The 16,166-nt window shown below is 43.7% G+C and overlaps 2 protein-coding genes across 2 annotated transcripts; one reads left to right on the top strand and one right to left on the bottom strand.

Annotated features, from left to right (window-relative positions):
* Nucleotides 1-8,816: 8,816 nt before the first annotated feature.
* On the bottom strand, nt 8,817-9,715 carry LOC124695492 (citrate-binding protein-like). Its single transcript, XM_047228331.1, has 2 exons — nt 9,425-9,715; nt 8,817-9,200 (listed from the first exon to the last, which is right to left on the bottom strand). The coding sequence occupies exons 1-2, from the start codon at nt 9,713-9,715 to the stop codon at nt 8,817-8,819; spliced, it is 675 nt and encodes a 224-aa protein (XP_047084287.1).
* A 3,043-nt stretch (nt 9,716-12,758) lies between these two features.
* On the top strand, nt 12,759-13,550 carry LOC124695490 (citrate-binding protein-like). Its single transcript, XM_047228330.1, has 2 exons — nt 12,759-13,049; nt 13,167-13,550. The coding sequence occupies exons 1-2, from the start codon at nt 12,759-12,761 to the stop codon at nt 13,548-13,550; spliced, it is 675 nt and encodes a 224-aa protein (XP_047084286.1).
* The last annotated feature ends 2,616 nt before the right edge of the window (nt 13,551-16,166 follow it).

Genomic DNA, 16,166 nt, shown 5'->3' with positions numbered 1-16,166 from the left:
AGGATTAAACGTATTGTGTGGAAGATGATGATTGTTTGCGAAGAACAGTAAAGAACAATTGCAGTAGATTGTATTTCAGATGTAAAGAATAGGACTGGGGTCCATAGTTCACTAGTGGTGTCTCTCCCATAAGATAAACAGATGTTGGGTGAACAAATTACAGTTGGGCAATTGACAAATAAAGAAGGCATAACAATGCACATACATATATCATGATGAGTACTATGAGATTTAATCAGGGCATTACGACAAAGTACATAGACCGCTATCCAGCATGCATCTATGCCTAAAAAGTCCACTTTCATGTTATCATCCGAACCCCTTCCAGTATTAAGTTGTAAACAACAGACAATTGCATTAAGTATGGTGCGTAATGTAATCATTACAAATATCCTTAGACAAAGCATCGATGTTTTATCCCTAGTGGCAACAGCATATCCACAACCTTAGAACTTTCTGTCACTGTCCCATATTTAATGGAGGCATGAACCCACTATCGAGCATAAATACTCCCTCTTGGAGTCACAAGTATCAACTTGGCCAGAGCCTCTACTAGCAACGGAGAGCATGCAAGAACATAAATAACATATATGATAGATTGATAATCAACTTGACATAGTATTCAATATTCATCGGATCCCAACAAACACAACATGAAGGATTACAAATAGATGATCTTGATCATGATAGGCAGCTCACAAGATCTAACATGATAGCACAATGAGGAGAAGACAACCATCTAGCTACTGCTATGGACCCATAGTCCAGGGGGGGACTACTCACACATCGATCCGGAGGCGATCATGGCGATGAAGAGACCTCCGGGAGATGATTCCCCTCTCCGGCAGGGTGCGGAGAGCGATCTCCTGAATCCCCGAGATGGGATTGGCGGCGGCGTCTGCGTAAGGTTTTCCGTATCGTGGCTCTCGCATCGGGGGTTTCGCGACGAAGACTTTAAGTAGGCGGAAGGGCAGGTCAAGGGGCGTCACGGGGCCCCACACAACAGGGCCGCGCGGGCCCCCTGTTGGCCGCGCCGCCCTACTGTGGCGGCGCCCCGTGGCCCCACTTCGTTTCCTCTTCGGACTTCTGGAAGCTTCGTGCAAAAATAGGACCCTGGGCGTTGATTTCGTCCAATTCCGAGAATATTTTCTTACTAGGATTTCTGAAACCAAAAACAGCAGAAAACAGCAACTGGCTCTTCGGCATCTCGTCAATAGGTTAGTGCCGGAAAATGCATAAATATGACATATAATGTGTATAAAACATGTGAGTATCATCATAAAAGTAGCATGGAACATAAGAAATTATAGATACGTTTGAGACGTATCAAGCATCCCCAAGCTTAGTTCCTACTCGCCCTCGAGTAGGTAAACGATAACAAAGATAATTTTTGAAGTGACATGCTATCATAATCTTGATCATACTATTGTAAAGCATATGAGATGAATGCAGCGATTCGAAGCAATGATGAAGATAATGAGTAAACAAATGAATCATATAGCAAAGACTTTTCATGAATAATACTTTCAAGACAAGCATCAATAAGACTTGCATAAGAGTTACTCATAAAGCAATAAATTCAAAGTAAAGGCATTGAAGCAACACAAAGGAAAATATAAGTTTCAGCGGTTGCTTTCAACTTCAACATGTATATCTCATGGATAATTGTCAACAAAAAGTAATATAACAAGTGCAATAAGTAAACATGTAAGAATCAATGCACACAGTTGACACAAGTGTTTGCTTACGGGATAGAAAGAATAGGCAAACCGACTCAACAATAAAGTAAAAGATAGGCCCTTCGCAGAGGGAAGCATTGATTACTATATTTGTGCTAGAGCTTTTCATTTTGAAAACAAGAAACAATTTTGTCAACGGTAGTAATAAAGCAGATGTGTTATGTATAAGATATCTTATAAGTTGAAAGCCTCATGCATAGTATACTAATAGTGCTCGCACCTTGTCCTAATTATCTTGGATTAATACGGATTATCATTGCATAGCATATGTTTCAACCAAGTGTCACAAAGGGGTACCTCTATGCCGCCTGTACAAAGGTCTAAGGAGAAAGCTCGCATTGTATTTCTCGCTTTTGATTATTCTCAACTTAGACATCCATACCGGGACAACATAGACAACAGATAATGGACTCCTCTTTAATGCATAAGCATTCAACAACGAGTTAAAATTCTCATAAGAGATTGAGGATTAGTTGTCCACACCGAAACTTCCACCATGAATCATGGCTTTAGTTAGCGGCCCAATGTTCTTCTCTAACAAGTATGCATACTCAAACCATTTGATCATGAAAATCTCCCTTACTTCGAGACAAGACGAACATGCATAGCAACTCACATGATATTCAACAAAGGTAAAAGTTGATGGCGTCCCCAGAAACATGGTTACCGCTCAACAAGCAACTTATTAAGAGATAAGACACATAAGTACATATTCTTCACCACAATAGTTTTTAAGGCTACTTTTCCCATGAGCTATATATTGCAAAGGCAAAGAATAGAATTTTTAAAGGTAGCACTCAAGTAATTTACTTTGGAATGGCGGAGAAATACCATGTAGTAGGTAGGTATGGTGGACACAAATGGCATGGTTATTGGCTCAAGGATTTGGATGCACGAGAAGAATTCCTCTCAATACAAGGATAGGCTAGCAAGGTTGTTTGAAGCAAACTCAAGTATAAAAGGTGCAGCAAAACTCACATATGAACATATTGTAACTATTATAAGACTTTATATTGTCTCCTTGTTGTTCAAACACCTCAACCGTGAAAATATCTAGACTCTAGAGATCAATCATGCAAACCAAATTTTAACAAGCTCTATGTAGTTATTCATTAATGAGTACAAGGTACATGATGCAAGAGCTTAAACATGATCTATATGAGCACAAAAATTTCCAAGTATCAAATTATTCAAAACATTAAACCATTTACCAGATGCGGCATTTTCCGTTTCCAACCATATAACAATGAATGAAATAGTCCAACTTTCGCAATGAACATTTAAAGATAAAGCTAAGAACACATGTGTTCATACGAAACAGACGGAGCGTGTCTCTCTCCCAAACAAATAATGCTAGGATCCGATTTATTCAAACAAAAACGAAAACAAAAACAAACGAGACGCTCCAAGTAAAGCACATAAGATGTGACGGAATAAAAATATAGTTTCACTAGAGGTGACCTGATAAGTTGTCGATGAAGAAGGGATGCCTTGGGCATCCCCAAGCTTAGACGCTTGAATCTTCTTAAAATATGCAGGGATGAACCACGGGGGCATCCCCAAGCTTTGACTTTTCACTCTTCTTGATCATATTGTATCATCCTCCTCTCTTGACCCTTGAAAATTCCTCCACACCAAACTCGAAACAAACTCATTAGAGGGTCGTTGCATAATTCATATATTCAGAGGTGACATAATCATTTTTAACACTTCGGACATTGCACAAAGCTACCGAAAGTTAATGGAACAAAGAAATCCATCAAACATAGCAAAACAAGCAATGCGAAATAAAAGGCAGAATCTGTCAAAACAGAACAGATCAGTAAAGACGAATTTTAAAGAGGCACCGGACTTGCTCAGATGAAAATTCCCAAATTGAATGAAAGTTGCGTACATATCTGAGGATCACGCACGTAAATTGGCAGATTTGTTTAAATTTTCTACGGAGACTACTGCTCAAATTCGTGACAAAGAAGAAATCTGTTCCTGCGCAGTAATCCAAATCTAGTATTGGCTTTACTATCAAAGACTTTACTTGGCACAACAATGCATTAAAATAAAGATAAGGAGAGGTTGATACAGTAATAAAAACTTCCAAGACTCAAATATAAAATAAAGTGCGAAGTAAAATAATGGGCTGTCTCGCATAAGCGCTTTCTTAACGCCTTTCAGCTAGGCGCAGAAAGTGTATATCAAGTATTGTCAAGAGATGAAGCATCAACATCAATAGGTATTTTAGATGCTCCCCCATCCGTAGTGGTGCTAAGGGCTTTGTCAATTTTAGGCCTATAATAGCTTTTTGGCTTAGGAACTTTAGAGGCATACATGAATTTTTGCTCCTTACCCATATAAGCTTTCTCCTTAAACTTAAGAGAAGAAAAAGTTGAACCCAAGGTTCCCATAGCTTCTTCAAGTTCACTAATCCTATGGGTTCGATTATCATGAGTAGCACAAGTTTCTAAAACGGCAATTCTCTCATTAATTCCACCTAGAGATTTATCAAGTTTATCGGTGCTATTAAGTAATATTCCCAATTTAGTCTCAATACTTGGAAGATCTTTCTCTATGCCCTCCAACTTTTTCATAACATCTTCAAGAGAGGTTTCAATTTTAGCTTCATTAACAGGTGGTATTCCAACTAGACTCTCAATAATGCAACTACCTTCTAAAGCAGGAGTGCCTAGGAAATTACCTCCCGCCGCAGTATCAAGAACATATCTATTCCAACTAGAGATACCAACATAAAAGTTCCTAAGTAGTATAATAGTGGAGTGTTTCTTAATGCACCTATGATGAGCATCGCTAATTCTATACCAAGCATCTTTAAAACTTTCTCCCCCTTGTTGCTTAAAGGAACGAACTTCAACTTCCGGATTACTCATTTTTAGCAGTAGTAAATTAAGCAAAATAAATAAAGTAAATGCAAGTAACTAATTTTTTTTGTGTTTTTGATATAGAGAACAAGACAAGAATAAAGTAAAACTAGCAACTAATTTTTTTTTTGTTTTTTTGATATAAGAGCAAACAAAGCAGTAAATAAAATAAAGTAAAGCAAGACAAAAACAAAGTAAAGAGATTGGAAGTGGGAGACTCCATTTGCAGCGTGTCTTGATCTCCCCGGCAACGGCGCCAAAAATTTGCTTGATGCGTGTAGTTGACACGTCCGTTGGGAACCCCAAGAGGAAGGTGTGATGCGCGCAGCAGCAAGTTTCCCTCAGTAAGAAACCAAGGTTTATCGAACCAGTAGGAGTCAAGAAGCACGTTGAAGGTTGTTGGTGGCAGAGTGTAGTGCGGCGCAACACCGGGATTCCGGCGCCAACGTGGAACCCGCACAACACAATCACGCACTTTGCCCCAACGTAACGAGTGAGGTTGTCAATCTCACCGGCTTGCTGTAAACAAAGGATTAAACGTATTGTGTGGAAGATGATGATTATTTGCGAAGAACAGTAAAGAACAATTGCAGTAGATTGTATTTCAGATGTAAAGAATAGGATCGGGGTCCACAGTTCACTAGTGGTGTCTCTCCCATAAGATAAACAGATGTTGGGTGAACAAATTACACTTGGGCAATTGACAAATAAAGAAGGCATAACAATGCACATACATATATCATGATGAGTACTATGAGATTTAATCAGGGCATTACGACAAAGTACATAGACCGCTATCCAAGCATGCATCTATGCCTAAAAAGTCCACTTTCAGGTTATCATCCGAACCCCTTCCAGTATTAAGTTGTAAACAATAGATAATTGCATTAAGTATGGTGCGTAATGTAATCAACACAAATATCCTTAGACAAAGCATCGATGTTTTATCCCTAGTGGCAACAACACATCCACAACCTTAGAACTTTCTGTCACTGTCCCAGATTTAATGGAGGCATGAACCCACTATCGAGCATAAATACTCCCTCTTGGAGTCACAAGTATCAACTTGTGTCACTGTCCCAGATTTAATGGAGGCATGAACCCACTATCGAGCATAAATACTCCCTCTTGGAGTCACAAGTATCAACTTGGCCAGAGCCTCTACTAGCAACGGAGAGCATGCAAGAACATAAATAACATATATGATAGATTGATAATCAACTTGACATAGTATTCAATATTCATCGGATCCCAACAAACACAACATGAAGGATTACAAATAGATGATCTTGATCATGATAGGCAGCTCACAAGATCTAACATGATAGCACAATGAGGAGAAGACAACCATCTAGCTACTGCTATGGACCCATAGTCCAGGGGTGGATTACTCACACATCGATCCGGAGGCGATCATGGCGATGAAGAGACCCTCCGGGAGATGATTCCCCTCTCGCGAGGATGCCGAGGCGATCTCCTGAATCCCCCGAGATGGGATTGGCGGCGGCGGCATCTCCGTAAGGTTTTCCGTATCGTGGCTCTCGGTGCGGGGGTTTCGCGACGAAGACTTTAAGTAGGCGGAAGGGCAGGTCAAGGGGGGTCACGGGGGCCCCACACAACAGGGCCGCGCGGCCCCCCTGTTGGCCGCGCCGCCCTACTGTGGCGGCGCCCCGTGGCCCCACTTCGTTTCCTCTTCGGACTTCTGGAAGCTTCGTGCAAAAATAGGACCCTGGGCGTTGATTTCGTCCAATTCCGAGAATATTTCCTTACTAGGATTTCGAAACCAAAAACAGCGTAGAAACAACAAGCGGCTCTTCGGCATCTCGTCAATAGGTTAGTGCCGGAAAATGCATAAATATGACATATAATGTGTATAAAACATGTGAGTATCATCATAAAAGTAGCATGGAACATAAGAAATTATAGATACATTTGAGACGTATCACCTATTCGATGGTACTGCAGAGGAGGGATCCTCATGGAGGGGAGAAGAAGTAGGGACCATAGGGCGGAGAGTCCTCGGGACGGTGGTACGCGATTTACCCAGCTTCGGAACACCTGCTCGATGACAGGGCCTACTGCTGCTTGTCTGGAATTATCTGGGCGCTTTCGCGTTGTTACAATGAGTTGTGGTTGTGCCTCTAGGGCTCCCAGGATCCGGCTTATAAAGGTGCACGAATCTAGGGTTTACATGGAGAGTCCTATCCGGATTACAGGTTGCCTAACTACGGTACAATATCTTGCCATGTACGTCAAGGATTCGCCTTCCATCTACGTCGTACTGGATCCGGGTTCCTCATGGGCCTTCACGGATCCAGCCTCCTCCGAAGGTCGGTTAGGATCCGGCTTCCCGATCCTGGGCTGGATTTCATCCTTCATGGTCAACAGCAACTGGGCCGCCCGATGGGCCACATACCACACCACCGTTTGTGGGCCACCCGGGCTTGCCGGATATAGGCACTGTCGATGGTACACCCATGAAGTATACCCACAACAGCGAGTCATCAGCTATTTATGCTAATTGCACCAAGCTGGCTACTACTATCGGAAATGTTGAATTTTGATACTGTCCAAGGGAGGCAAAAGGTGTTTCTCATGAGTTAGCTAGGAATAGTTTTTGTGACAAAAATTCTTGTAATTGGGTCGATGAAGCCCCTAACTTATCATTAGCAAACTCATAGACGATGTAACTATTATGTTATTTGAAAGCAGCAAGTTTCCGACGCATTATTTTCATTACCAGGGTATCTAAGGGGATTGAAAGGTTTTTAATGAGGTAGCTTGCTGACTTAATATATTATGGTTTCAAAAAAATGGGACTCTATTATGGGAGTTGTTTTTTCTAGGTGGTGATTGACATGGAATCACGTCACGTACCGAGCAATCTTATGTGAAATCTTAGCTATAAATTATACATTCAACTTCTCAAATAATATGGATGATATTTATTAACCATCACGAAACAGTTCCGTATATTGTTGCATTGTTGCTAGTGCGCCCCCCCCCGGGAATTTTTTGTCCCCAAGGCAAACAAAGAAGATCGTAATCAAGGTGGACGATCTTCTTTGGCCACAAAAAATTGAACCCTACTTCTTTGTAGATAGCTTTTCATATTTAGAACCTGTTGAAGGATGAAGACCACGACACTCCCTTTTTTCTCTTTTAGATTTAATATATTACGATATGAACGGATGAATATGGAAACTCGAATGTCTAATAATACCGATGTATGGAATATTGATCCAAATTTTATATTTACACATGACCATTCATACATAGCACAACAAGAACTAATGTTGGAATAGCATATACCTACCACGATCTGTTATAGGTACAACCGCTTAATCTATTGTGGCGCAATTTATAAGCGTCCTTGAATAGATTTCAGGGTGTAATAAGGTGATATACTTTGTTAGTCTTTAATAACGAAACAAACGGTCGTATTCATCGACTGGTGCGAAGCGGTGTTGCCCCTTTACGACAAAATGATATCAGCAAAATGAGTTTTATTGGTGACTATTTCTCCGGTGGCGGCTGAGTGCCACGGAAATTGTTTCTAGTGCAATTTGCCATCTAGTGAGGCAGATGTAAGGCTCTTGTTAGCCTGACTATGGTTTAGTGATTGTCTTTACCCTCTTCGCCCGTTCTTGTGGGGAAGGAAAATACTATATTACACAATTAATGAGTTTACATATTTTTGTTGTTTGGTGGATCATGTGGCGTACCTAGACTGCTCCTTGCATTGTAACATGATCTCAACTATTTATGCTTCCATAGTATGGTCACTCTCTTTGTTGCTCATGCACTTCAAAAGTTGAATTAGGCAATAAAAGAGAACAATACAAGAACATCCAAACAAAACAAAAACCAACATAATCTGAGAAAGACTGTTCATCAATTTGGTCGAACATATGTCCTAACGAAATAACTCCGGAGAAACCACAGATACCACGAGGCAAGCCGTGCTGCCTATCTAGTTGGGTCGAAGTGGAACATTGGGACATACATGGATTGTCATATATACGCCAACTCGTTGTATATATACATTAAAAAGAACATGCATGTATATACATACTACTCGCGTCATATATGCATGAGAGAAAATATCCGCGCAAATTAATAAGAAATAGATATCAAAATAAATGTGAACAAAACATATAATATGCCGCTCCAGCAATATACATATATGCTAACATAACCAATTCTAGTGTTTCTTGAGAATCCTCACGTCCTTCCAGTGAGACTCCATGCGGTTAGAGTCGTGGCGCTGCGCATACACGCCGAACTTGAAGTAGTGTGTGTTGCTACCACGGCCATTGACATGCAGCTTCTCCTCACCATCGATATACACAGTGAGCTTGGACGCTTCGACGTCATGAACCACATTCAATTTAAACCACCGGTTGTAGATGTTGTCCTCGACGAGCTGCCTGTTGTAGTAACGCAGAGCACCGTCGTAGACGTGTAACATGAGTGTGCTGGCCGCCTCACTAGCTCCAAACACCTGCATGATGCACACACCTGATGTGCCGGAGGGGACATACCCATAGCCCTCGAACTGCCACACGCCCGAGCTATAATCGTACCCCTGCAGGTAGAAGAATATCGAAAGTAACATATCAGCAATTAAGTAGATCTTATACCGAAATATATATTCAATAATTATATTAGTTATGTCGTTGGTATTTTTTGATAAATGAATTTTTACTGAATCGAAACCCCGCATCAATACATAGAAGCATAAAGTTCAACACTATACCCCTACATAACAAAGATGCACTCAACCGAAAGTTATGTCGGTAATTAACTTACAGACATCTTGATCTCTGTTCTTGGCATGGTGTGGCTCTGGCGGGCGTGTGGCTTGTCGGAATAGAGCACCCACAGCTTGCGCACAGTGCCGTCGAAGCTGTATCGTGCATCGCTTGCCTCGTCGTACGGTCTCTGTAGCTCAAAGTTGCTCGGGTCAAGGCTCACAGCCGTAAACCCGCTCGTCGGGTCGGAGATTTTGGGTGCCCGTGCGCTCCTCGCCGCGACACACGACGATGACACCATGAAGATAATCATAGACACACTAACCCAAGACAAAGCATGAGGAGCCATCTGTACTTTATATGTCTGTAGTTGCTGCTTCGCCTTCTATAGTTGTCTGCCGTTGCAGAGGCTTGTGGTGAGATGTGAGACTAATCATCAGCTTCCTGTGGTTTATATAGTTCTTGGGTCCGGAACTCTGTATACTTGGAGAGATTTCTTCTCTAAACTCGAGAATTGACAGCTTAAGTAATTAAATAGTACTCAATAGTGATGTTTACAAATAGAGCATACGTTGGGTAAAATGCGATGGATTTTTCTATGAACTGACCACTAGTTAGTATAATATTCATTTCTTGTGCGTACACGATGACATTGACTGAGTAGCTAGCCAGTTTAGATTAGATTTGTTTTTAGCCTGCATCAACCTAAGTTGATTTCTTCTCTTCTGGATGCATCGTTGAGTGCTCCCTTTGAGCCTCGAAATTACATGCGATGCTGAACCGGCTCGCTATATCCAAAATAAACGCCTGATCGTACGTTCTCCAGAATAAAATGTTCCATGGACTAGTTACTTAGAGAGTTAGAGTGATTACATAAGAATTTTCCGGAGGCTTTTTGAAAAATGCAAGATTGATGTAGGGGGTATCTATAAATATTATAAAGGCAAAATAATAGATTAGCTTGTAATTAAGCATATATGTAGAAATGATCTCTCCTAAAGCTATTTACCACAAAACTTTTGTGCATGCATATTGCATGCTGGATCAAAACGTATGCACAGACGCCAGCCTGCATACGCTCGTGAAAAGCTGAACTTTTGAAGAAGCAGTAATTAGCATTGACGGCACGTTGTTATTTTCGTGTTACCGACGGTAATTCAAATGGTGAAAGTGTTCTTCCGCGTTGCCTCGTGAACGACACGGCAGTTTAATATGGGAGAAGGGTTTGAGCTGTTCACGTACAGCTGTATGCACCGGATCCCACATGTAACTGCTGGATCTGAAGTTTGTTGCAAACTCTAAAAGACTGTAATCAACCCGTCGTATGGTTTACGGCGTGAAATGAGAAAAGACAGAATATCCTGTGCCTTCTTCCCAGTCTGATAGATTCAGGCCGGGTCCGTAATACCATAGCGAAGGGCGATCCTCATCATGCCTCGAATTCTTCTTCGAACTAGGCTTTCGCTATATTAATATAGCAAACGACCCGATACAACGAACGCGTTGGGGCCGCAGCACAACCAAGCACAAAAGAAAAGAAAAAGAAAGGAAAGAAAAACAATGCCGACACCGGCAGATCGACGAAAACGATGGCGACCCGCAACCGCTGCGCCCTCCGGAGAAGTACCACCACGCTCCTAGCACGTCGAGGCGCCGCATACCAAGCAACACCTTCACCAAGGAGACGACGATGACGCCGCTGCTGCCCGGACTAGTCCTAGGGTTTCCCCCGGTATGCGGAGGGGATTGAGGAGGAGGTACACCCGACGCCCTTCAGGAAGGCAGGGTGACACCCGCAGGCGCCACCGCGTCGGTGTCGAGCATGCCGACAGGGATTTCTCCCGACCTCCAAACCGACCACCCTAGATGCTCCGACGTACTCCACCTAACATGCCGCCCACCAGCACACGCCACCACGGTCTTGAAGCTATCCTCGCCGCCTAACTGTGGTCACCGGGGTAGGGCCTAGAGGAAGAAAAGGGATGCAGCGGGGACGGGGGCAGCAGCACCGCAGCCACGCGGGAGGGAACTGCCTCCACCGCCTTCGCGGAAGCCGACCGGACGAGGCTACGAGGCAAACCAGGCCCGAACCGGCCCGGCCGGACCCAAAGGGCCCGTAAAGCCCCGTCGCTACGCTGCGGCGGCCGGCCGGAGTGCCGCCGTCGCCCATCCACCACGGCCCTGCCTTCTCTTCCTCCAGGGAGCGCCGCCGGCTTGCCAAGCGCAGAGCAACCGCCGAGCCCCTCCGGGCCCCGCCCGGGCCCGGATGCGGGTCGAGCGGGCCCTGCCATGGCGCCGCCTGCGCTGCTCCGCCGCCAACGGCCGCGCCGCCGCCCCTCCTCCCACCCGACGAGCAGGTTCCACGCTGCCCCGCCGGACCGGCGCCCGCCGAGGTGCACCGCCGCTAGCCCGAGGACCCCGCGCCCCCATCTTCGCGGCGGGTAGAATCAGCCCCGCCGCCGCCGGCACCGCGCGGGCAACGCCCGGCGGCACACACCGACGGCGGCGGCAGGGGAGGGCGGAGGAGGAAGGCTGGGGAGGCTTGGAGAAGAGGCGCGGCCCGGCCGCCGCGGGGGCGGCGCGGATCGCGGGAGGGAGGGAGGGTTTCGCTCCTCTGATTGTAATTTAAACAGTCCACCTTAGCTACTTGCTTGGGAAATTCATCATGCCTCGAATTATCAGCGGCTTATGCTAGATCAAGCAACCAGCCGAGATGGGAAAGCAAATTCGTTGCTAATTAATACTGAGCCTGTAAATAGAGAAACCCCTAGGTTCCAGAAGTTCATCACAACTGAGATATTGCATTTTTTTCAGAAAACGTCTAACAAAATCGATCTAAGTTACCATACCATAAACCGTTGTTTTCAGACCACTCAGATGTTGAATTTGTCATTAGCGAGCAGATTCAGCTGGGAAGGTAATTTCGAGGCTGAAAGGGAGGACCCAGCGAAGCATCCAAAAGAAAGGCAAAACCTCTATTCACTCACGCAAATGCTGGCCGAAAACAAATCAAATCAAAACTGGCTAGCCACAGTCAACCTCATCTTGTACGCACTAAAAGGAACATTCAACTGACCACTGATCACTTAATAATCCATGTTCAATTCAGCACACTTCGAAAAAAAGCCATGTTCAATTCGACACACTTGTTCAACGTATCCTCCTTGTGTAACTGTAAACATCAAGAGTACTATTTAATTAAGCTATCAATTCTCTAGTTTGGAATAGAAAAGCTGTCAGTTTCTCCAAGTATAGGGAAATCCGGGCTCCAGAACTATATAAGCCACATAGAACCTCGGTAGTCCCATATCTCATTACAAGCCTCTACATCGAGGGACAAGTAGACAACTGAAGAAGGCAGAGAGCAGAAGTCACACACATATAAAGTGCACATGGCTCCTCATGCTCTGTCTTGGATTTGTGTGGCTCTACTTGTCGTGTTGGCATCTTCTTCATACGTTGGGGCAAGGGGCGCCCGGGCACCAAAAACCACCAACCCGACGGATGGGTTCACGGCAGTGAGCCTCAAAGAGAGTAACTTTGAGCTGCAAAGACCGTACAACGAGGCGAGTGGATCGCGGTATAGCTTCGATGGCACCGTGCGGAAGTTGTGGGTGCTTTCCTCTGACAAGCCTCATGCCCGCCAGAGCCACACCAGCCCAAGAACAGAGATCAGGATGGAAGTAAGTTACTTACCAACATAATTAGTAGTCATTATATATTCTTGTATAAGATGTAGTGATCGTTACATTTTCTTGTACGATGGTATACATTAACATTACTTATTCTTCTACATGTAGGGATATGACTATAGCTCAGGCGTGTGGCAGTTCGAGGGGTACGGCTATGTCCCCTCCGGTACATCGGGTGTGTCCATCATGCAGGTTTTTGGAGGCAGTGAGACGGCCACCACACTCATGTTGCATGTTTACAACGGCGCGTTGCGTTACTATGACAGGCAACTCGTTGAAGACAACATCTATGACCGTTGGTTTAAATTGAATGTGGTCCATGACGTCGAAGGGTCTATGCTCACCGTGTTCATCGATGGCGAGGAGAAGCTGCGTGTGTCCGGCCGGGGTGGTGATTCACACTACTTTAAGTTCGGAGTGTATGCGCAGAACCACGACTCCAGCTTCATGGAGTCTCGCTGGAAGGACATCAAGATACTAAAGAAAGATTAGTATTAGTAAATTAATGACATGTTCATTAATTATGTCTGCGTATATATGTATGTTGCTGGAGAGACTATGTTTGTACATTAGGATTGCATTATTTATTGTTATGTGCATAGGAGGATTAATATCTATCTTTATGTATGTACATATGGTGGAATATTCTTTGTAAATGTGTGGTTATTAATGTTTGGTAGAATGCATCTATTTGAATCACCCCGGCATGTTATGATTGTTGCCTTACTAGTCTCGCAATGATGTCTAGTTCATTTTATTTAGATTTTTCAAATACTACTCCCGATCTAGTACAAAAAAATATGAACTAGACTCAAACCGCCCAAATCCGCGTCAATATAGGCAAAAACATACTATATAAGAAAATAAACAAGATCAATAGTAGTGAAATAACATATTGTATTATTTTTATAACGGAAAACATTGGACAAGAAAATAAACAAGCTCACAAATTGTTTCATTGACATGTTCCATCTCCATCATATTGCATATTTTTTTAAGCCGAAACTACACTAACTAACGCAGGCTAGATTTATCATTGGGCCAGGCCTTTTCTATCACACACCATCTCTACTTGGGCCTAGCCTATTCCAACACTAGTCATCGTGCCAGGGCCCAACAACAACCTTTGATTTTTTTTATTCAATACTGATGATCTCAAAAACAAACCAAAAACAGATAAAACTTGACCGAATTCGTGTTGCCTTTTATTCAAGTCTAATCCACACATCAAATCATCCATATCATTAGGGTTAAAAAGCTTGGAGAATTAAACAAACACTGCTTACAATGCCTAACGACTAATGATCATCAAACACACAAACCTAAGAGCAATTACACAAACATAAAAAAATAGCAGCCATCACATTTGCATGCTTCTTTAGATCGATAATTTTTCTTAAGTTCTTGCTCAACTTCTTCAAGTTTTCCTCCACTTCCACATCACCCACAGTAGCAACAATGTTAGACCCTATTTTCTCCATCACCGACGGAAAATGGTGCTCCCTATATGTGTTTCCCTTCGAATTAATTGCACCCTTCAGTCGAATCCTATCAATATTTTCATCCCTCTACTCAAAACGACATCATTTCTTAAGATTCTGGAATCAGAAAGATTAACCCTAAATCCCAAATTTCAAATCTAACGACAAAAACCAGAAATTGGCAACGGAGAAATTGTTTGATGAAGATAAGATCTTACCTTCCCAACTCTAGCTTGCTCTCGCATTTCACAAATTCGCGCCCATAGTTTCCATTATCCTCTCCTTCTTAGTCACCAATCGCTTCAGTGACGCGATGCCTGGGCAGTCAAGGCATCCGGTCATCGACACTACGCCATACCTCGGCATGGGGGCGGGGGACTGAAGAGGTGCTCAACATCTCTCTCGCTGCCGACGTTGCTGCGATTCGTTGTCGGAGAAGAAGTAGCAGAATAATGGGTGGGGAACGGTACGCAATGGGGGCGGCAGAGCACGAGCGCGGGGATGGCTCGGACTCCCGTCTTGTACTAAGACTGAGTTGGATAAGTCATGGGTCACGCTCTGAGGTGGATATGTGGTGAGTCCCGCCCTCGGTGGACAGTCCATGGTCCGTGCTAAGGGGGATAAGTCGTGGGTCCCACTCTATGGTGGATATGTGGTAGGTCCTGTGCGCTCAGTGGACAAGCTGAAGGTACCGCGCTAGGGGTGGATAAGTTGTGGGCCCTGCTCGGATCACATTGCTAACATTATCTCTTGCATTAGGCCTTGTGAAACATCGTGCGGAAGCTATTTGTGAGAGAAATGGCGTTCTCCTGACGATACGAATGTGAAGAAATGTCGCATATGAGCTATTGGTTCGACTTTGTGCCCCATGTGTTCAGTCTTCGTACCTGGCACTGTCATATTCGGATGACTTATTGAGTGTGGTGGCACTATTCTAAGGGCATGTACAATGGTGATGACTCAGCTGTCTGTAAGAGGTAGTTATAGGTGATTTTAGTGATGTGGAGGAAAGAGAATGAGGAGAGAGAAGGAGGTTGTCTGTAAAGTTACAGATAGTCTGTAGGCTTCTTACAGACAGCTTACAGATACTATTTTTGTTGTTGTATGAAGGGTGTCTATAATTTATACTCACATATAGCTATGACTAAAAATCAAGGAAAAAAATAGCGCGCTATAAAAAAATAGCGTGGGTCTAAAAATACGCTATTAGCATGCTATAGCGTGCTATTAACGCGAATAGCGCGCTATAGCGCCAAAATAGCGTAGCGCCGGCTCTCCAAATATGCTATAGCGTGCTATTAGTGTTGGAATAGCGCGCTATTTTTTTCCATGCTAAAAATAGATAACTTACAGACAGACTATTGTATATACTGTCACGTATCATCGTGTCTATAGATAACATGGAGTACTTATTACAGACAGCATCCGTCTAAACCAATGTACATGCCCTAATGTGGCCTGCCGAGAGCGAGATGTGGAGGGAGAAGGACAGGCTGCACGAGTGCTACATGCAGTGACGTTTTTTCCCACAAATTCTCGGTGCCAACTGCCAAGTTGCTGCCGGCAGTTAGGATCGATCGGGGGATAGCTCAGCCCCTCAGCTGAGTGTTCGTCCTACTCCTCAATG

Source organism: Lolium rigidum, chromosome 3, assembly GCF_022539505.1.
Source record: "Lolium rigidum isolate FL_2022 chromosome 3, APGP_CSIRO_Lrig_0.1, whole genome shotgun sequence".
In the NCBI taxonomy this organism is placed as follows: Eukaryota; Viridiplantae; Streptophyta; class Magnoliopsida; order Poales; family Poaceae; genus Lolium; species Lolium rigidum.
The sequence above is the reverse complement of the archived record's forward strand: the minus strand, read 5'-3'. Positions and strand labels throughout refer to the sequence as shown.